At 40.5% G+C, this 20872-nt stretch overlaps 3 protein-coding genes and 1 long non-coding RNA gene across 6 annotated transcripts; 2 read left to right on the top strand and 2 right to left on the bottom strand.

Moving 5' to 3' along the window:
• Positions 1 to 369: 369 nt before the first annotated feature.
• birc5a (baculoviral IAP repeat containing 5a) lies at positions 370 to 3233 on the bottom strand. The gene is made up of 4 exons (XM_072456446.1): positions 3111 to 3233; positions 2686 to 2795; positions 648 to 765; positions 370 to 568 (listed from the first exon to the last, which is right to left on the bottom strand). Exons 1-4 carry the CDS (start codon positions 3216 to 3218, stop codon positions 476 to 478), a joined length of 429 nt encoding a protein of 142 aa, XP_072312547.1. The 5' UTR covers positions 3219 to 3233; the 3' UTR covers positions 370 to 475.
• A 341-nt stretch (positions 3234 to 3574) lies between these two features.
• On the top strand, positions 3575 to 9374 carry faap100 (FA core complex associated protein 100). The gene is made up of 8 exons (XM_072456445.1): positions 3575 to 3851; positions 3932 to 4029; positions 4559 to 5382; positions 5649 to 5805; positions 7210 to 8053; positions 8126 to 8236; positions 8721 to 8804; positions 9110 to 9374. Exons 1-8 carry the CDS (start codon positions 3696 to 3698, stop codon positions 9239 to 9241), a joined length of 2406 nt encoding a protein of 801 aa, XP_072312546.1. The 5' UTR covers positions 3575 to 3695; the 3' UTR covers positions 9242 to 9374.
• Positions 9375 to 10844: 1470 nt separating this feature from the next.
• On the bottom strand, positions 10845 to 19618 carry fscn2b (fascin actin-bundling protein 2b, retinal). Of its 3 annotated transcripts, XM_072456266.1 has the most exons (7): positions 18245 to 19616; positions 17891 to 17989; positions 16625 to 17351; positions 11951 to 12107; positions 11347 to 11468; positions 11116 to 11283; positions 10845 to 11050 (listed from the first exon to the last, which is right to left on the bottom strand). In XM_072456266.1, exons 2-7 carry the CDS (start codon positions 17981 to 17983, stop codon positions 10845 to 10847), a joined length of 1473 nt encoding a protein of 490 aa, XP_072312367.1. In that variant the 5' UTR covers positions 17984 to 17989; positions 18245 to 19616. The 3 variants fall into 3 exon arrangements, with proteins under 3 accessions (XP_072312367.1, XP_072312365.1, XP_072312366.1); XM_072456264.1 differs by having other exon boundaries at positions 11116 to 11468; positions 18245 to 19618; XM_072456265.1 differs by lacking the exon at positions 18245 to 19616 and having other exon boundaries at positions 11116 to 11468; positions 17891 to 18059.
• Positions 10864 to 14824, top strand: LOC140369054 (uncharacterized). The gene is made up of 3 exons (XR_011928216.1): positions 10864 to 11066; positions 13905 to 14070; positions 14546 to 14824. It is a non-coding gene; the product is annotated as an uncharacterized lncRNA (long non-coding RNA).
• Positions 19619 to 20872: the final 1254 nt, after the last annotated feature.

The following is a 20872-nucleotide window of genomic DNA, read 5'->3' as shown; positions in this document are numbered from 1 at the left end:
CGTCAAACGTTGAGATTTGTGAAAAAGGTTCACATGTGAAGGTCAAGCTCTTCTTTTGTGTTTAAGGGAGATGACAAGCGGTTGTGAACACTCTGCAGATTTTGGGGAGGGACTTGGGTTTGGAAGGCGCGTGCTTTTACGCACTAGAGTGACATAGTCTAGTGACATGTGGCATGGATGAGATATTGCTTATTTGTAGAGAAAGGTAAGGTTTAAAAATATTACGATATGAAAGGAACAGATTCAAAGTGAATTCCATTATAGATAAAAATGTGTAAAAGAAATCACAAATGTGTTTGTTAAAAGATTAAGACTTCATACTTATACTTCATTTGACTTTTCCCGTGGTTCAAAATACAACAAGAAATAGTCATTTCTAAAATGTTTAATGTAAAAAAGGACAGAACAGTTATAATTCAAGACATGGATAAAAATACATTCACACATTAAAACAAACTTCTCACAGAGTACACAGTCATTCTTCTCCCATCGCTGTCTTGACGATATCTGCTCTTCTCTTTTTGGAAGCCTCCTCAAACTTGTTGATGGCCTCATTACAGGTTTTGGTCTGTGAGAGAAATATTAGGCTTTTAAAACACAGAACATGACTTAAGTCTTAGTGTATTAGAGTTAATTAGATTACACACAATGATAAACTTGCGCCGTTCCCTCTGAAGCCTGCAAAATTCCTCTACTGTAAGGTCTTCAATTGTCTTCTTCAAGGAGATAAAGTGGCAGGAAGGTGAGTGAGACTTGTGCTCTTTTCTGCAAAACAGAAACATTAGGTTAAAATTAATTACGTGAAACACTGCACTTAGTCAAACAAGTAAATGAATAAAGACAAATAGCACATGATTTGAATGGTCTTTTGTTACTGCCATTTAAAACAGCAAGTCTCTGAATTCAACAAATACCCAATACAAGTGGACCGTTTTAGTATGCACATCGCGTAGTAACAAACTGGTAATGGTCACAATAATATAAAAAGTACAGAAATGAGCCCTTTTTGTAAATGAAGGTTTAGTGAAAACAAAAAGATCAGTGTACTTTTGTGTGAACACCATGTTTGCATCCTAAACAGCAGCATTGTTTCACCATTCACCATCTGTCTAATGGTCTCAGAATAGGCTGTGTTGTGACAAAACAATAGGACAAGCTGCTTTACATTGACAATAGGGCTGCAACAAACAAATATTTTGTCCATCAATTTAATCAGTAACCCATTTGCTGTTTTGATCAAGGAGGGACTGAAGCGAAGATAGGGCAACATAGGTTTTTGATCAAAAACACTAAATGTACAATTTTTCTGAGTTTTTTGGAACTAATGCTAATTCATAAACTTTTCTCAGCACATGACATGTTTTGAAATCTGTGTGTAATTGACAGTGTACATTTTTCCTCATGTTATAAGCAAGTGCAAACTCTGTTAAGAGAGGATAAGCTGCATTCACGTTTTAGAATTTGATGTTATATTCTCAGATGGTGGGTAAAGGCTTCTATGGACTGGGAGATTTACGGTTTTGGAAAGAAATCTCCAAAATATAAATAATATCCTTATTTGTTAGAGGTCATCTTAGTAAGTATCCCATCATCCCAGTAATTACAGATATTAGAAACATAAACCAGGTCAACAAATTTGCAATCTGACAGTTAAAGTCCTTATGACAAATTTGTTTCAGTAAAACAAAGGGATTATGATTACCGAATATCAAGATTAAGAATTGACCAAACATTTTCCTTGTTTTTCTCTACTTTGGCAATTTCGATGACATTTAAGTCACTTCCTGGTTTGACATGGCCAGCAAATCAGACATAGTTAGAGGTAATTCCATGACCGTTACATAGCAACCAGATGGTAAACAAGGGCCAAAAACGATTTAAATAATCCAATAATTATGATTTGACAAATAATTACACCTGACAGCACATTTACTTTGTGAAATTAAACTTTAAACAGTCATAAAAAGGTGTAAGTCGCAGGCAAATTTTCCCTGCATTTTTTATGAAATGGCGCTTTTTGATGATGGAGGGATTCTGCTGTAATCTTTGTCTTTTATTTGCCAGGTTTTCTTCAAAAACTACAACTTAACTGTTGAAAAAATATGATTATTATTTACCACAAGGAGTCCCTCACTAAACAATGTCATCGTTAGAAAAACATGAGAACCTGTAATATAGGCTTTAAACAGTGAATTCCCTCCAGCTCAATTTGATTATGTTATATCAGGTGAATGCAACTGTGACCGATGAAAAAGTACCAATCGTTTTCATTGACAATTAAATCAGCCCTGGTCAGCTCTGGTGATTTAGTTGCTCCTTTCTCAGTCAAATTGCTTGAGAAAAACTGTATTGTTTAGACCTTCAGCAGCAGTGAGATATTCTTTTACACTAAAACAAAAATGCATGAATGAATTATTTTGAATATGAAGTTGTATTGTGATATTTTCTTGTCATATATTGTAAAAAAGGTCAATATGGTTGTGTATTATATTATATAAAAGTGTAAATGTTTTGCCGAATGGACAGCAGGAAGACTAGTGACCACTTGGTGAAGCTAATGGGGCTCTGAATAAATAAATAAATTAGACATGAGTATATTGAGTGATTTGTTGCACCAGGAAGGGCATCTGGCAAAAGAAAATAATATATTTTTAAAACAGCAAAAGCCCTGTTGTTCTTCCTTACTCTGGGTCATCGTCGGGCTCCCATCCCTCCAGTTCTTTGAGGCAAAAGAAGCACATAGCAGTGTCTGGGCTGTTTTCTGAGGGAGTGTGGATGAAGCCAGCTTTTGCCATCTGAAGAAAATTAATGTTTTTGTTGTATTAGAAGCAGATGAAGAATGACATTTTATTTTTGCCGTTGAATAATGATAAACAGATGTAAGTAAATCTGAGCAATACAATTAGGGAAAGGTCCTCGAAAAATGAATCGTATTAATTCTACAATATAACAGGCATCGCGTTAGACTTTAGGTAAACTAAATATACGTTATTGTGCAGTCATAGCCTCGTTTAACAAATAAATAATTTCAGATGAGTACAGGCTACGTTAATATTTATGAAAATATCAGTTCTCTGGCAAATGGTTACAACAGGTCAAACATTTCTTACATTTTCTGGCGTGCACGAACAATCCTCTTCAAAGGGCCATCCTTCAAATGTTTTCAACCTGTTTTCATAAAAGTACATCTTAAGGTCTAAGTCACTGCGGATATCCATTGTGTTGAGGTTGTACTACGGCAAAAATCGTCGTGTTTACGCTTAGCTTTTTTACTGCGCTGCTGAATGCGTTTTCAAACTTGTGTGGGCGCTTCCTTCCGCGGCTCTGATTGGACGAGGCGTGTCCTACGTCGTAAGTAGAGCGCCCTCTAGCGACACGGAGCCCAAACTACATTTCGTATTTTTAGTTTTGTATTTTTATTCCTTAAACAGTCTTTATAGCCAAAACGAGAATTCATGTATCTCCGTGCAGCCATTATAAAACACATTTTTTTTAGAAATAACTTAGCATTTGTGACGCCTTGAATCATGGGAAATGTTGTCCTTACGTTTATTGGTCCAGCGGAGGCGCGGAAGTTTTCGTGCCATGCTGCAGTGTCAACAATCAGCATCAGCTAAACCGCGTGCATTTTAAGTTATTTATCTCACGCTTGCAACTGTCTCCCTGCCGTTTTTGTGTGCGTCCGTGTGGTTGTCATGTCGGGACGATGTGCTGTTAAAACTTTGGCCGAGTTTGGCTTTTGGGCAACACCGAATACATCGGGAATCACACTGGACTCCGAGGGTCGAGCGTTTATCTACTGTGGGAGTGACGAGGTCTATATATTTAATGTACAAGACAAGACACTCACGGTAAATTGTGAATAACTTTAATAATTATTCGTACGATTTCTGTAAAACAATAGTCTAATATGCTAATACATATTTTCTAGGGCATCTTGCATTTTCCTACTTCAGTGAGTGACTTGGTTCTGAGTGAGGACAAGCAGCATCTCTTTGTAGCTTGCACAAGTGTAGTTTATTGCATCAGGTGTGTATGTAAAGTAGAGCTCCAACTAACAATTATTTCAGTAGTTGACAAGTCTGCGATTGTTGTTGCCTTGATTAATCGACTATTCCAACAATTATTTATATTGTTTATTGATACTAACTACATTATGAGCCAAATCAAGGTCGCAATATGGTGATCAAAGGCTTCTAGATAGATTTGTTATAAAAGGTATTTTTGTATGTGTTTTAAAGTCTGTATAGTCCAGCTTTTAGAGTCAAAAACCAGGAATGTCAAGAGTTTAGTGCGATAATCGTGATTAATCGTTGCGTTTTGTTCACAAAATAGACCTATATGTAAAGAACTTTTTTTGGTTACAATCTCAATAATCGTAAACCCTTAAATCTTGATGTGTTTTCTCGCAATAATTGTAACACTGAAATTTGATATTGAGACATCCCCATCTACTTCTCAAGACTACTGCTGTTGATCAATCGTTGCAGCCCTAATGTAAAAAACTTGTTTCAAAATCTTGTAACATTTGAATATTCTCTCTCTATTATCTCTACAGATTGTCCTTCATTGAATCTTCAAGCTCAGCGGAGTTCAAAATAAGTTTAGACCACCTTGTTATAAGAGAAGAGGGAGTGTTATGTCTTCTTACAGTTGGCTCAGTACTGGTGACGCTATCCCGAAGAGACTCATCCTGGCTTTTGACCGTGAACAAACCAGGAGAACAACCTGGCCTCTTTGAATCGCTCAGTTCCTTTCACATACCGTCATTTTCAGAGGAAATGGATGAGAGACGGCCTGTAATGCAGTGTGTATATATGAGTGATTCATCATCCTCATCAGAAAGCCACTTAGAACCTACACTTTTCAAACTATTATTCGGCATCGACTCCGCCCTCATCAAATCTCCAGTTATTCTCTGTGGCCTCCCAGATGGACAGTTGTGCGCCTTCTCGCTGCGCCTCCCAGGAGTTCGAGTGATCCACAGCCTGGAACAGCCAGTGGTATTTATTGGAGCATCTGTTGTCGTGGAAACGGAAATCAGCCCGTCCGCTCGCTGCTTAGTGGCTGTGGGTGAACATGGCAGAGTGGTGGTCATAAAGACATGTGAAGGAGCCACGGAGGAGAACGCCAGACAAGTTAGTTTCACCGAGGGTTGTGTGTCGGGAAAGGTGACGTCAGCCTGTGCGGATAAGAGCTGTCTGTTTCTAAGCACTGGTTCTGATCTGCTGTCAATCAGCCTGATGGAGGAATCCAGTGGAAAAACTGATCAAGAATTAAATGAGGAAAGAGCAAGGAAGGTCAACTATAGTCTTCGCAACCCCATCAGTTTGAATGTGTGTAGAATCACCGCTTTGACTAAACCTACATGCAAAACTGCAGGTAATGCACTCAAAATGAAGCTTCGAAGAATTATTAAGTAACGGTATCAGTGTCATTATTATTTTGTTCACATTTTGATCCTAACTTGTAGTTTCCAAATCATTTTTTTTCTTTTAAAGGCAAAATCTCTCTTTGAAAATCTGAAATGCTTGAGCTCTATTTTAGTTTTTATTGCGTCGTATTTTTAACACTCATTTCTCAATGGCACAGCAAACTTTGAAATGCCACAGTGCAATTTTGTTCTCATATAATCTTTTTGTTTTTAGGGGAAGTCGAGCTGCTCGGTTTGTCTGACAAAGGGCAGCTTCAGAGCATTACTTTTCCTCAAGCTAGAAGAGAGGGAGAATCTTCAACACAATGGCAAACACATGCGGGCCGCAGTGTGAAGGACCTTCTCTCTGCGATCGGAGACGTGTGTGAAAGGTATGCTTGAATCATAACGACAAGCCCATATCTGTCAAATTGCAGGTATTTATGGATAATATATCTTTAAAGAAGACATAGGGGTGTTTCATCAAAGTCACCTTACAAGCCCAAACTTATCCTGAAATCCTGGGCTGAATCTAGCTCCATCTCCAGTTTAAGCCTCAAGCTGTTCCATGAAAGATATAATCCTGGGTGTGACCAACACTAACTCAGGTCGGAGGTTTAAATTGTTTTGTGTGCTCCTGGTGAATCTGGTGAGGCCAGACCAATGGGGGGGCAATGAAACCCCTGAGGTCAAAATGAGCATTGGTCATGATATGTTTTATGATCTGACTAAACAAGAGAGGAGCCAGAACGCACACAAACAATTCTTTGATTGATATGTAACAATGTATGAAACAGAAGTTGAATTTTTCTGTTGATTCAGGTTAGGGAAGCAAGAGGATAGACAGGCTCCCCTCCTCCCATATGCTCACCATCCCTCTTGTTCGCCTTTTGGACAGAAAGGATTTAGTGCAAAGTTAAGTATAAAGTTGACACTTGATGCGCGGTAGTCTTAAATTCGGTATGGACAATTTTTCGGCGATTTGAGAACGCAGGTGGAAGTGCACACGCGCACTCCCCCGTGCGGACTGATACAACACACACGTGCGTTTGTTTATTAGCGCAAAAGAGCGCATCGCATCGCTCGTCTCCCGTAGATTTCTGTCCACTTCTGCGTCAGCTCGAACTGTCTTTCTCCGTCTTCATTTTGCCCCGTACACTGAGGGAACTATATTATGATAGATCCATGCGCTTAGGCACGCGGAAACGTGGGGACGAACCGCACGCAGCTGCAGGTGAGCGGTAGGTGCGTTTTATAATTGATACGTGGCAGGACAAATGATTTATCCACGCCACGAGGAAATATGATAAAAAATTTACTTAAAATAATCGTCCATACCACCTTTTAAGATCTTGTCTTTCTGTATGTGGAGCTCAGCCCACTTTGTGTAAAAGTAAAACTGTAACGACGGTTACATGTAATGAGATTTGACCAATAAACTCCGTATGAGATGAGGGAAAGAGGAGATGAAGGCCAATTTCTCAAATTTGTGTGCAATGTAAGAGAGAGCAGCCAGAACAAACAGACTCCAATCCAGTGTCTGTGTCTGAGCAAAAGCAGCAGAGCGGCTCCACGGCTTTAACCAACAGTTTTCACACCAACAGTTAGATCAGAAAAGATGTATTTAGTATTAAACTATAACTTGCACAGATTATGATTTTTCCCTTTTAACCATACATGCATCACCTGGAGTCTGGACATTTTTAATAATTCCAAAAAACGTATAATGCAGTGGCCAGCGCTAGTACAAGTACAATGTCGTAAATACATTTTCCTTTTTCTTTTTTTTTCAACAGAGCCTCTAACTTAAAAGCTTCCATAAAATCCAAAAACCAAACTCTGCAACACCTAAACCAAGTTGCAAATGTCAGCTTCCTCTTGTTGAATAACACTGAAGACATGGAGCAGTCCATCAGATGCCACGCCACAACCAAATGGACGCGGCTGCTTCAGAAGGACTCGCTACACCTCGCATGTACCCTGAAAAACGATAGTCCTTATTTACTGGAACAAGGTTGGACTCTGAACATTACCGTCTATCCTCTGTCAGACTCTTCACTAGAACGAAACACATCCACTAATTATTCATTCCTGTTCTGCAATCTCGGTCCGGGACAGAAATTTGAAGTGACATTGCCTCTAACGGCAGCAGATGATAAGATCTTACCCTTAACAATTAGCTGTGGGCTTGTTTTTTCACTTGAGACTCTGTTAGATGAGAAGCAGTTAGCAAGTCTATTAAAAGTGCAAAATAATACCATTAACTTACCGCTGAACACATTGGCAGTGGACTGGTTACACGCACTCCAGCTGAACATATCTCTCAATGAGAAAAGTGTAACAACTCTCGCCAGAAGCAACTCAATACAAAGGTTTTTAAAGTCAAAGGGTAAAAATAAAGTGGAAAAAGCGGAAAACAAACCCTATTCAGCTTTGATGAAGATATCATTGGATTTGCTTAAACATACGCTACACGCAAATAAGGAGAGTACACCACATCTCAGTGTTCTTTTGCTGGATTGGCTGTTGTCGGAGCCGCACAGAGGAGTGACAGGACACATACGGGAAAGCACACCAAACACTGCAGTGCTTCATGCGCAAGGCCCAAATGGACAACTTGTCAAATTGGTGGCAAAAGAGGTACAACGTTTTTATACATCAACCTATCCTTGCTGTTTCAAATTAATAAAAGTAGTGTTTTTTTTGTTGTAGGCAAATGTTGAGGTCGGGAAGGAGACCCTGGCTGTTGTGGAGATTCAGGTGGAAAGTCCATCTTTGGCTGCAGTGTGTGGATTACACCATGCCATCTTGGATAGGATGCAGGTAGTTGAATGTGTTTTATACTATATATCATGTACACAAAACATTTACATTTATAGTTATATGTCTAAATGGGATGGGAAAATCTATCTATTCAGTATTTATTATTACTATATTCCTTGTAGTTAAATTACTTTTTTTTTTTTACATTTGTTTGCTGTGTAGTCAAGTGAGGTTATATTGGTCATTATCACACAAACATTTGTTGCAGCTGCTGATAAGCCTCAATTTACAATATATCAACATATATTGGATTATATATTGTCTTTTGAAGTGCGTGGTGCATTCACTCTTCACACACATCAACATTTGGACTAAACCTGGACTAGACCATTACTACAGCAGGACTAGAACAAGACCCTACTAAGTGTACATCACGACTCATCTGGACTCAAACCCTGACCAAACCAGGGCAAGTGTGAATGCACATTGAGATTGTTAAAACTATTATGTTGAACTTGAATAGTATTATTATTGTGTCATACAGACGCTGGTGAAGAGGGCACCCAAGACCTGTTCTGTTTTAAGAGCAGACACTTTAGCCTTAAGACCAGCAATTCTGCGGGCTGAGGTAATACTTTTATTGGTCGACTGATTAGTGACTGTTAAAATGTAATGAGGAACTTATTAACATGTTTCAGATTGTTGTAGGCGGGTTTGGGAATGACACAATGGTGACTCATGTTTCTAGCAAACAGCAATGAGTTGCTGAGTTCATTTTTAATGTTACTTTTTGTTTTATAAATGTAATTATTATTATTATTTTAAACATCAGACCGTGGCTATCTTCATGTTTGAATCGTCTTTATGCCTCTGTTTACTTGATTTACATGCTAAATAATTCATTGCTTAATTCAGTGTTTTGTATGATCCCAGCACTTGTTGCAGCAGGTCCAGGACAGTCGTGTCTCCGGAGCTGTTGGTGTGGGCGTGTCTTCAGGACATATGACCCACTCACTTTTCAAGGTGTACCAGGAACTGCGCCAACGTCCTCTGGTCATTTTTTAAACCCACAAAGGACTCCATCATTCTTAAGTATTACTCAGTGTTATGATGTTTTTATCCTTGAATGCCTGACATCTCAGTGAATATAAATGTATGTTATATCATAAAATAATAAACTATCTGTTATTGCACCACAGTAGAGCAAATATTTATCTCTGTTAATATAGGTTTATGGTCGTGTAACCTCTAGTTTCAGTTGAACAGACACAGGCCCTGTAGCACATGTTTTGTGATGTGCTGTATGAGTGAAGTCACTTTCCCACTGTTATGAACAGGCACCTCAGGCTTGATGACGCTTTAGGTGGTATTTTCCTTTTGTAAACAAATCAGAACAGTTATTCACTTCTCCTAAAGTAATCTCTAAAATTCAGCAAATTTATTGGCCAGTAAATTGCGGTTTATTTGTTAAGTATTGACTATTCTTGCACTAAAATAGTGCTCAATTAGATTTTTCCAGTACTTGAAAGGAACATTGATTTATTTATTACTAAAGGTGCCCTGTGCACATTTTCTGGTGGAGCTTCTCCATGGGACAGCGAGGTGGTGTTATTGCTTGACTGGAGAAGACATGTACTGAGGCGATCTTGCTCACAGAAGAATCCATGTTTACATGGTATTTTTGAGTATTATACGCGGCCTGTAGTTGATATGCCATACTTACATTTTTGGATGGAATATTCCAGGCAAAGCCTTAAAATCTCCATGGAAACAAGCAAACCTGCACCAGACAAGTTACGCAGTGCACCTTTGACTGAAGGTCATGTTGTTTTCTTTAAAGATGTAAATGTGTAAATAATTAAGTGATTTGCCAGTATTCGAAGGTAATGTGATTCAAAGTGGGTTTCATCTATTCCCCATCAAGACTAAAAAACAGTTTGCATTCTAATAAATTGCTTTTAAAACCCTTGAAACCGAGAGATTAGATTAGACAAGGGCCTTCTCTATCCACAAACCTAGAAAGATCAACTTTTGTAAATGTTTACACTAGATTAGGATAAGTAATTTTCCCTTTACTATAAGGTTCACTGTTCAACTTCCAGCACTGTCATCAGGCACATCCATCTAATTTATAGTCTGTGGTTACCAAACCACAATCATGCAAATCCCTCTAGTTGTGAGACGTAGAAAACCTTCTGCATGGTGGTGATTTAAGTGTGAGGAACGGGTTTCTATTGTTTCAACTGTAATCCAAGTATCTTTGCTGCTATAACTGCTCTCCGACAGCCACACCGCGTTGATGAATGCTTTGAAAGGCTGACCTGGTAACTGTGCATCTCAAATGACACCCTAATTCACTGGACGTTTGACTGGAGCACTGACAAGTGTCATTACACCTGTTGTAAGACATGATACAGGTGAGAGGAAAGGGGATCGTTGTATGTCACAATGATGCTTTGAAATATTAGACAAGGTAACACGGTCTTTATTCTTTGAGTCATGCAAAAGGTTGGAAGATTTATAACAAGAAATTCTCAATTTTTTCTTTATAAAATACTGACATATTAATTTCATTGTCTTGGCTACTTGCAGTGTTCATGTCCTTGCACTTTCCCCTTAGGAAGATCCTGAAAGCAGTCCTTATGTGTATGTTAACCATTGTTTTTGATTAGTACTCCCACAGGACAGAGTTGTTGAGCGTTAATCCGTCTCCCTTCAGTAGTCCACCCGGGTCTCCACGGAGGTACTTTCCGTTTTTGCCCCGGATCGCCAAGCGTCCACGCTCCAAAAGCTCAATGGAGAAATCCTCAGGGACCTCTCCATCAGAGCACACCACCAGAGAGCTGTTCACGTACCAGAACTGGCCGGACACGCCTGCACGGGACAATGCGTGAGTAACACATGAACACAGTAGTTTGGGTGATTCTGTGCACTCTTACCTTTAATCTGATACGCCCCGTTGCTGTGTTGTAGTGTAAAAATATCATATATAGATCTACTCGCGTCCAGTGTGTTGGAGTTCTTGTGATGGCAGATGAAACCATTTTGTCCTCTCAAGATCAACATGGGCCGGTTGATCATTTTTATGGACAGAAGTTCATCTTCAGCTGACACAGAGCAACAAAGTGTGAAAATTAAAGACTTCTGAGATTGAGGAAATCCAAACTTACCCACGGAATCACTAACAGCAAGCAGCTGGCCATTCTTCTTAGTGCAGATGTATTTTCCATTGCTCGCTTTTAGTGCCACCTTCTGGCCACGCCACTCCACTGAAAACTGTGTGTCCACTGACCTGTATTGGAATCACAGATGGATTGTTAAATAACTCAAAATCAGTACGGTAAAGAAAAAACAATGACAACAAATATGCATTGTGTAGACAAAACATAGTAATTTATAGAATGTAAGAGAAAAAATAAATAAAGCTACTAACTGCTACTACTAGTAACTAACCATTATTTTTGTTGTCGACTAGTCAGCAATTATTCTTTGGATTAGTCGAGTAGTCAAATTCTGACATTTTTAATCAAATAAAGGTTGAAAAATAAAAAATAACGCAGCTGTCTTTGTTATAAAAGGTCTTTTCATACGTGTTTTATTCTGTTAGTCAAAATGTTTTTTCTTTTTCTTTAAGTAGTTGTGCAGCCCTAATACAAAATACTATATTTCAGCATATTTATGTTACACTTTTTAATATAGAGGGAGATATTGCAAATAAATCCTGGACAATAATCTTGCTCATGCTTGATGCAACTTGGAGTCTATTTTACTCACACAACAGTGGCAGTGCTCTGGATCCCCCCGTGGGCCACAAGAGCCCAGTAGTTTCCTTGGCTGGTGCGGAACGTACACTTTTTAGTCTCCTTCTCTATCTCCAACTGAAATGTCTCCATGTCAGTCTCATCTTCCTGATTCGCTGCAAGACTTACTCCTAGAAAAGGCAAAGTATCCTGTCATTAATTATGCAGCATTAAACGGTAGTGGATTCAATAATTAAGAGGTTGTGACTGCTAAGTTGTTGTTGTGGTGTGGTTATCAGATTAGATATGAGCAAAAGGCGTACATTATTTTGTGTGACTTCCCCAACTAAAGCCATTTTATATTTTGGCAAACCCTTCCATTCCTGTGTTCCAAACAGACAATAGCTCACTAATGAGATTGCATATAGTTGCATTTAGCCTGGCCCAGCATGCACAACTTGATAATCACGTCTGATCCACGGATGTTTGGTCTTTTTTAAGTGGTTTTGTCTCATTCTGTGCTCTTGATCTGCACTTGGCATTGTACTGGCTTCTCTAGGGCGATACATTTTCACTGATTAAGTATACAATTCTGGTAATATAATTTTATTTGTTTTGAGGTTTACATAAATCTCTAATTATACTGATAGAATAGGAAGGAAGACCGTGCCAGATCTAAATTGAATGGATCCCACAGTAATCTGCCATCATAGGAATCTACGCACTTTTCTTTTGTCGAGTTCTTCTTCACATTCCTTCTCTCCGCTGACCCCCACCCCCCAGGCTCCCAGTGCCTTCACCTCTGGCCCTTCCAATCTGCCCTCTGCACAGCAGGCCTCAGATATAATCAGCTTGTGAGTGCTACCCATCCAATTCCTCAATCCCTCTCAATAAAGGACTGAGAAAAAAGAAACAGGAAAGAACTTGAGGATTTTGTAGTCACACTTAGCGGGACGTACAGATAATTACCCGCCCCTCTCAGACCTTAAGCCTATGTGGTCATGAATGAGGACAGATAGGGCGAACAGGCATGTTAACGGCCTATAGGCCAGGGGCTGCCAGCAGACTTTGAGAGAGAGATTTGGAGCTACTTTTAAAACATTTTTAACAATATAGTCATGCCATGGGGGGTTGAACCTGGTGTACAGTCTAGCACAATAATTTCTATGCTTAAATTAACTCTACATAGGGGGAAAATATTTTTTTATTATTTACTATTTACTTGCAGTTTGAATACGAATAGGTCGACACCGCTAAAAAGCAGGGCTGCTTGAATATAGAATAAACAATCTTCAATCACAATTATTTAAAAACCAAACAAATACTTCCTGTAAAAGGTTACCTTGTAAACTTGTAACTATTGTCATTCATTAGTCAAGTTTTGAGATTCATGTTTAAAACAAGGCTTTGTAAACTGGATAAAACTGGGTAAGAGCTAGTGGCTGTATCATTTTTATTACATAATTTTAGACCCATAATAGTAATCACAATAAAATTTGCACTCCGCTACTTGAAAGCTAATAGTGTGTATGTTTTTCTGTCAAGCTCACATAGGCCTAGTTTTTAAGATTGCCTGTATATTTGCAATGTACCACCTGCAGAAAACTGAAAAATCATTTCAACAGGCTTATCATGGTTAAATGAAGTAATCTTCTCATAGTCGTTCCCTTTGAGCTACCTCTGCTGCATTTGGGTTAAATTGTCAAAGAAACAAAAGTGTGACAGAGATGTCACACTGGTAACTAAGCTTGTGTGCTGCTTTAATCACCTTTTTTCTCAGTTAATAAACTCATATCATAAGGTTGTGTGACTAGTAAGGTATCATTGATCTCCTGTGCATTTGAAGCGCACATTTGGGCCTCTCCGTTCAGCGCCTATGCCTGGGGGCTTATCACTCTCATTCTCTCTCATCCCAATTCAATGTCATGCTTTGTCTACCTATTCCACGTGTCCATTTCACACTAATTCAACCCAGAAATGATGTTCAGACAGGGCTCAGCTGGGACCCCGCCGTGGCCTGCTCTGACAGATGAGAGGAGTACGCAGGAAGAGAAAGCGCCACACGATAGAGAAAGAGATTGGATACGCTGAAACCCAAAGCACACATTCTGAAGGATATCAATGGACATGTTGATGACCATCTTTGAAACACAGGTTGGTCAGGCATCCGTTATCAGATGTTGTCATGAAACTCCCCTGATCACAGTAGAGTTAAAGCCGCGATCCGTTTGGAGCAGACCCACTGACCAGCTCCACTTTCTGCTGCTGTCCTACCTGCTGCTTGCAAGTGGAGCAGGCCTAACTAATCCATCAACCATGCATGGCTCTGACATCCATTATTAATGGATAGCTGATGCCACTATCCCCCTGTCCCTCATTTTCTTTTTCTTTCTTTTCCCCAATTCCATCACCCCTTCACAACTACAGCTGGTGTTTTTTTCATTAATCTTTTATTCATTTTACGCTCATCTGTTTTCGAGGCAGCCTGTGTCTGCCCATGCATTCATCCCATTTGTACACACTTGTATGTGTGTGTGTGTGTGTGTGTGTGTGTGTGTGTATTTGTGATATCCCATGCGCTTTAATGGAAAGTTTGTGTCTGGGACTATCAGCTCTTTTGCCATTTCAGGCCAGAGTGCAGCACTTTGGCTTAAGGAAACTCAGGGAGTTGACAAGAATTGTGATGACAGATCTGGAAGAGCTGCTAACGTTAACAAAAGCGTCTAAACAACAGGGAACTCGAAGCAGTGAGTGTCATTGTAACCAAACACACTTTCACTCCTGTAACCTTTTACCTGGTTTCTGTCCTGTCCGCTCTATTTTAGCCAGCAAAGTGGCTAACAATGCTAATTTATGAGGACATAGAAGTTTTGGGGTGATAAAATGGCCCCCTGTTTCCGATGTCCTCATATATCTGTCTTATAGCCCTGTGAGATGTATCCTACATTCTATCCTCCCTTTCCTCTTCTTCCACATCATCCTTTTATCAAAGCAAAGCTACACAAGCTAGCCTGTTAGTTTGTAAAGTATGTCAAATGCAAACTCTTTTTACTTTTCTGTTATCTCAACCTTTTGCATTTCCCTCAGTGTGTTCTCCTGATTTGCTGCACCATTCTGATAGGGCTAGTGTCAGTGAGTTAGATTAGGGGACTCAGCGGGGCAGGAGCTTTGGCCCCAGGTGAGAAGCAGCTAGGGTTTCTGAAAGTAGACTCCCCCTTGCCTTCCAGGAACAGGGGCCAACTGCATTAATAATTCATCACACCTTACCTCACCACTCATTGCAGCTGGACAGTATGGTTGTGTGTGGGCGAGTGTGTGTGGAAGAAAGATAAAGCTTTTGTTTGCGGCGAACATGTGTGGAAAGGGAAAGGTAGAAAGCTGGAAGAGGCTGGGTGTGCTCTCTGTGTGTGGTCGGAGCACTAAATGTGTACATTATAGTATATCAGGAAGGTAATACATTTAACTCCGACTTATATCTCCGTACATTCAATTAATCATCTCCCCAAGTTTCCCATCATTTGGTTTGTGCCGGCAGCTCCCAGTGCTAACCAGAAACAATGAGCATGGATAGATTCTGTTACAGGACCCTGCACTGGGGTAACTCGAGCCCACCAACAAGAATCTGTCGCGTACAGATGGGTATCATTGCCAAGTATGCTGACAAGTGCTTTGGTCTGTGCTAATCTGCCCCAAATCCAGTCTCAAATCAGACCATACTGACCAACTGAAACTTCTGCAGGCCCTTCTGCTTCACAGGGAACACCAACTGCCCTTGTGGAGACAACCATGTTTTACTGTCCATTCAAGCTGAACATTTATTGTTGAGAGAAAAAATAACTTTGAAGCTGCTGTGTAGCAGGTGTAATCCATCAGCATGCGATAGTGCCACCATGCCCGCATGCTGATCAAATAACACTCCCCTACTGCTCCATCAAAAGACAGTGGAGTAAATACAAAATATAGTATCAACACAGCATTGCTCTGTGGTATATAGGTTACAAGCAGCTGTTTCCACGAGCCCAGGGACTCTGGCTAAGAATGTCAATACAATTATCACCAACGACTAAGGGCAACATGTGAGGAAATTGAGGTAATTAAGCCAACACATTATGACTGATTATATGATGAAAGTCTGGGTAGACTTCTAAAATGTACTGTGATTTTGAACATACAGTTTTTACTCCAGTGAAGCCCTGTTTTACTTGATAACCTGATAAGTTTTTATTTTATTTCATGTATAATATATTCTATAATAATTTTTACTTTTTAAAAGTTTTTAAGGTCTGCAAAATCAGAACTTCCCATCTACTAGTTAAGATATGGACAGTCGTTTGATTCTTATCGCTGCTGAGTTTGATGAAAGATCCTCCCCCTCAATATGTGATGTCACATGGATGCACTACATTACCCATAATTACAGTGCCTGTGTTATCAGACTGTAATCAGCTGAGAGCAGCCAATTTCTTTGAGCATGTCCACTCTGGCATTGTGCTTCCTGTAAATGGTTAGCTCCGTTTTCTTTTGTGGTGCACGCAATAGTCTTGCATGCATAAGCCCTGATAGTGGGTGCTTTAGTAACAGTAGTAACCCCTGTATTTCATTGTGTATGCATGTAGGTCAACTGAATTATCGAATTGTTTGTGTGACCACTCTTCCAATCTATCTAACGTATTTCTACAGTATTTTTTGCTGATGTTTTTTTTCTTACCTTGTCTTATAGAGACAAATCGACCATTTGCTGCTGTTAGAACGACCTGTGGATGACTCTCTTCCAAGTCGAAGAGTTCATCTTTCCCTGGCTTGGAGCAGCGTCCAGACCTCAGTGTGCCCGTGGGCCCCATTGGAGACAGGTACTTCCCTTCACAGTCCTTAAAAGCAAGCTTCCCACACTTAAACTCTAATGTGTACGCCGTGCCTCTTCCACTCTGCGTCAAGAGCTTACCATCGTTGCTAAGGAATCGACTGTTGCATGTTTTAAGGCAGTACTTTCCGTCCATATAGACCAAGGTCAAGAGCGCCGCCACCCCCCAAGGAATGTTCATATCCACTGCAATCTCCCCATCTTCCGTGGAGAGGTGAGCATAGCGTTTGCGGGCTACGGACAGCAAGTTAGCCTGTGGGTGCAAGGCTAAATGCACAGCCCACAGCTCCGTGTCGCTGATGAACTGTGCGAAGCAGGACAGGTAGTCGCGAGAGCCCCCAAAGAAGCGCAGGTTTGGTTCAGATTGTAATGCCCAGCGTCCATCCGACTGCGCAACGATGAGAAAGCGGCAGTCTGAGTTGTGTCCATCGGCCTCACAGCTCACTTTACCGTCTTTGTCCGAAGCCAGGTAGCGACCCAAGTGACTGCGCAAGTACACCACATGACAGTCTTTGGAGTCCTGCTCCAGAGTCCACACCTGCTTCTTCTTCAGACTGGGCGCTGATGCGTTTACCTGAAAAGACAAACACAGAAAAGACTCTCATTCTTTCATGATTCTCCTTCACGTCACAAGATAAGGAATTAATCACTTATACATTTTAAAAAATGTAATAAATAACTGTATAAGGGTAGTAATAAGAATTTAGGGAGCAACAATATCTGGATATTTAGTCTTTGCACAGCGATTTGACAGATTTGTGCCCTGTGTGTTCCTGTCACATCCAGCCACTATTTTGTCATTTAGATGTGACAATTGGTGAGAGGATGAACGCTGTACACTCTTTGATAATTTAGGACATTTCTATTTGACACTCATGAATTGAAACTAAGCTCTAAATGATCAATGCAATCATTAAATTGCAGTGGTCTTACACAAAAAGAGAGTGGGCTTAGTTAAGACCTCATCGCTCAAACATCTTCAGCTCTGTCTTTAGTGGGATGGGCCTTATCTTTTCTTATTGGTTGCATGTTTGTATTTATTCTCACTGGATAATAAAACAAAAAAACTATTAGGATACCTTGCCAGTTAGTTTTATTTTGTTTATTGCAAACCTTGAAGCCAAAGCTCTCAGCGGTGAGATAGCGACCCTCGTGGTTTATCAGACCAAACTGCAACTTCAGGGGAAGGTTTCCATTTGTAGGCATCTTTACCTACAACAAGAACAAGATGACAGACGTAGTGAAAAGAGTTTTTACTGCGCTCCAAGAATTGCACTTGAATCATATTTCAAAAAGCCAAGGTAAGTAGGTGAGGTCATGGAAGATGTCAACATGCACAGATCTTACAGACAGGAAATCAATCCATTAAGGTACAATATATAACACACTTTGAATGACCACAAATCCCTTCCCCCATGTAGCTTCATTACACGTTTTTCCTGCCGCACAGCCTCCTAATTTACTTACTGTGGTTTTGTGGACTTCTCTTTGCAGTTTTCTGTGGCTCTAATTCCAAGCTCCCAGATTTAAGAGGCTTCATTCACTAGACGTCCTCTTGTAATTCTCTCTCTTTTTCTCTCTTTTACTACTATTTCTTGGTCTCCTTGCACTCCTTCTCCACCACCGCTCCTTTCCTTAATCAGGTTCGAGGCAGCAAAGACTCAAGTTGGCCTTGATCTCTCCTCAGTCCGGACTTTTGGGTCTTTCTTTTCCCTGTAGACTAATTTTGTGTGTTGACTGCTTATCTTCACTTCTCCAGCCTTACCTTTTTATTCTATCCTCGCTCGCTCGCTCGCTCGCTCAGTCTCTCTTGTCCGGCTTCACTCCATTTCTTGCTTGTTATTGAATGGTAAAAATCCCCACACAATATCTTCTTCTTTTTTCCAGCATCAAACCTGGTGCGCCCCGTCAGATGACAATTTGATCAGCGAGCATCTGCATCTGTCCTGCAAATTGCTCAAGTCAACATGAACCAGAAAAGGAACTCTAAAGGTGTGTAATCTTAAGCCTCTCCCTGTCGCTTTTCCCTGCCATCGTCTCCTGTCTTTCTTGACGTCTTTTTTTCCTAACCCGCCATGTGTATAATCCTGCCTTTCTCCGCTCCTGCCTCTTTCTGCGGCACAGGTAACAACACGAGCCCCACAATACACACAATTTACTGCAGGAGGTAACCGGATCGCTTCCTGTGCCTTCGGGCCAGTTCAGCTCCCCTTACCTGTTTATGCCCCGTCTTGGGTTACACATCTTCTCTGATTGCAAGCTCTCTCTGGGTCAGTTCTAATGGGAAATGTGTCTGCCTGAGCCCGGGGAGTCCGACTTTTATACACAGCAAAGATGGCAGGTGTTTGTAGGGGGCAACAATAACAAAGCAATCAACATATGGGGGGATTGTGTATGTAATCAAGCCCCGCCAATCAGCCTATTATAAGACTCCTTTGGAAGGTAAACAGACGTGTCTCTTCCCGAATCCATCTAATCCTCTACCCAATCATTTCAACCTGGCTAATCTACGACGCTACAACCCCCCCTTCCCCTTCTTACGGCCTTCTGACACAGACGCAAACGTGAAGAGTTGTTGCTGGATAGAAACATGCACTGAAACAAGATGACTGGCCCAAAGCAACATTTATGTCAACGCCACATGCACGTACGGGTCAATACAGGGTCCTGGGGTTCATCGTAAACAGCCACCCAAAGATTTACTCGACTTGACCCAGAGTTGAACTGTAGGACAAAACATAATGAACAATGCCAGACTTGAGTATAGATGGAGGGCGGTGCTTTGGTTTGCAGAACCCCTTTGGAGAACAGATCTAAGTCCCAAAAACTGATATTTCTCTAAGCTTAATTGTAATCAAATCAACTTGCAATTTAAGTGGGTTGAATTAGCATATCACAAAGGCTTGGAATATATAATCTAGATAGTATAATTTCCTCTGTAGAGAACAAAATATCTTGTTGCAAAACTGTGTATGATATGCATACACTTTTAGAAAGACTTGTATGTATGGATAGTGAGTGTACAAAGGTTTTTTTTTTTTTTATTAAAAATGTTCATAAAACAGCTGCAGAAAAAGCTGATTTTTTTTTTTAAAAAAGAAGAAAATAACCTAACAGTGGAATCTTCCAAACAATTTCAAAACCAATTTAAGTGACTGGTCTGATGTTGGAAAGTCGTATGCCATGCCACTATTTATTTCACCATTTCTCATCTTGTTTTTATGAAAATGTTTAGGAAAAATATATACATTTTTTAAACCATGAAAGAAGGTCATCATCTGCCAATATAAATAATCTATTACCATAATTTGTGTAACCTTGAAGATGAGTGCATAACATTCAGTTCTCTACTAACCTGTACAGGCGGGACACACAAGAAAAATAGCAGAGGTACAGAAGTGCATGCGCATTACTCTATAAACAAAAAAACATAACTGTTATGGTTATGATTGCTATTATTTTCATTACTATTATCACTATTACTATAGTTGTCATATGTATCCTATCCCACGCATCATTAGCTTGCTGTTTGCGGACCCCGGGGGCTGCGTCACTGACTTCATATTCCTGTCTCAACCCTGATGCCTGTCCGTGGCCCACCATGTTTTAGTTCCCCCTCCCTCATTCTGGGATGGCGACTGTGCCAGGTTCACCGTGGCAACCGTGGGATGGTGCTTTAGAAGCCATTACAGCGCTCTCTGATGACACTCAAATAGCTATCATTACACCTCCTCCAAGGAGACACACGGAGGGAGGAGCGAGAGGGGGAATGAATAGGGAGGATGCAAAAGGAAAGAAGAGGAGAAGGGGAAGCGAGGAAGGAAGAATGAGATAGTAAATGACACAAGCTTGCAAGTTTAAGACATAGTGGCTGTTTGGGGAAAGGGATGGGAAAGAAAGGAGTGAGTGAGGAAAAGAATGGCCAATTCAAAATGACCGCTTCTAAGTTAACAGCCTCTAGCGTTTTTCTACCCTATTAAGTTCTATTCTGCCATTACAGGGGACTGCAGGGTGCTCCCTCATACCCCACAGTGCCCCACTGCTCTGGGAGCTGACACACACACACACACACACAGACACACACAGACACGGCTG

This window comes from Eucyclogobius newberryi, unplaced genomic scaffold (assembly GCF_026437365.1).
Source record: "Eucyclogobius newberryi isolate DKJ021-1_F unplaced genomic scaffold, fEucNew1.0.hap1 SCAF_20, whole genome shotgun sequence".
NCBI classification, from domain to species: domain Eukaryota; kingdom Metazoa; phylum Chordata; class Actinopteri; order Gobiiformes; family Gobiidae; genus Eucyclogobius; species Eucyclogobius newberryi.
The sequence above is the reverse complement of the archived record's forward strand: the minus strand, read 5'-3'. Positions and strand labels throughout refer to the sequence as shown.

What these genes read in the sequence shown, in the direction of transcription:
- fscn2b (XM_072456264.1), bottom strand. Translation starts at nt 17,983, where the DNA reads ATGCCTACAAATGGAAACCTTCCCCTGAAGTTGCAGTTTGGTCTGATA. An exon ending in CTGAGAGCTTTGGCTTCAAG is followed by an intron (nt 17,352 to 17,890) that starts GTTTGCAATAAA and finishes TTGTCTTTTCAG; the next exon opens with GTAAACGCATCAGCGCCCAG. An exon ending in CGGGGCGTATCAGATTAAAG is followed by an intron (nt 11,051 to 11,115) that starts GTAAGAGTGCAC and finishes TGTCCCGTGCAG; the next exon opens with GCGTGTCCGGCCAGTTCTGG.
- faap100 (XM_072456445.1), top strand. Translation starts at nt 3,696, where the DNA reads ATGTCGGGACGATGTGCTGTTAAAACTTTGGCCGAGTTTGGCTTTTGG. An exon ending in ACCTACATGCAAAACTGCAG is followed by an intron (nt 5,383 to 5,648) that starts GTAATGCACTCA and finishes TTTTGTTTTTAG; the next exon opens with GGGAAGTCGAGCTGCTCGGT. An exon ending in ATCGGAGACGTGTGTGAAAG is followed by an intron (nt 5,806 to 7,209) that starts GTATGCTTGAAT and finishes TTTTTTCAACAG; the next exon opens with AGCCTCTAACTTAAAAGCTT.
- birc5a (XM_072456446.1), bottom strand. Translation starts at nt 3,218, where the DNA reads ATGGATATCCGCAGTGACTTAGACCTTAAGATGTACTTTTATGAAAAC. An exon ending in GAGCCCGACGATGACCCAGA is followed by an intron (nt 766 to 2,685) that starts GTAAGGAAGAAC and finishes TCTGTTTTGCAG; the next exon opens with AAAAGAGCACAAGTCTCACT. An exon ending in AACGGCGCAAGTTTATCATT is followed by an intron (nt 569 to 647) that starts GTGTGTAATCTA and finishes TTTCTCTCACAG; the next exon opens with ACCAAAACCTGTAATGAGGC.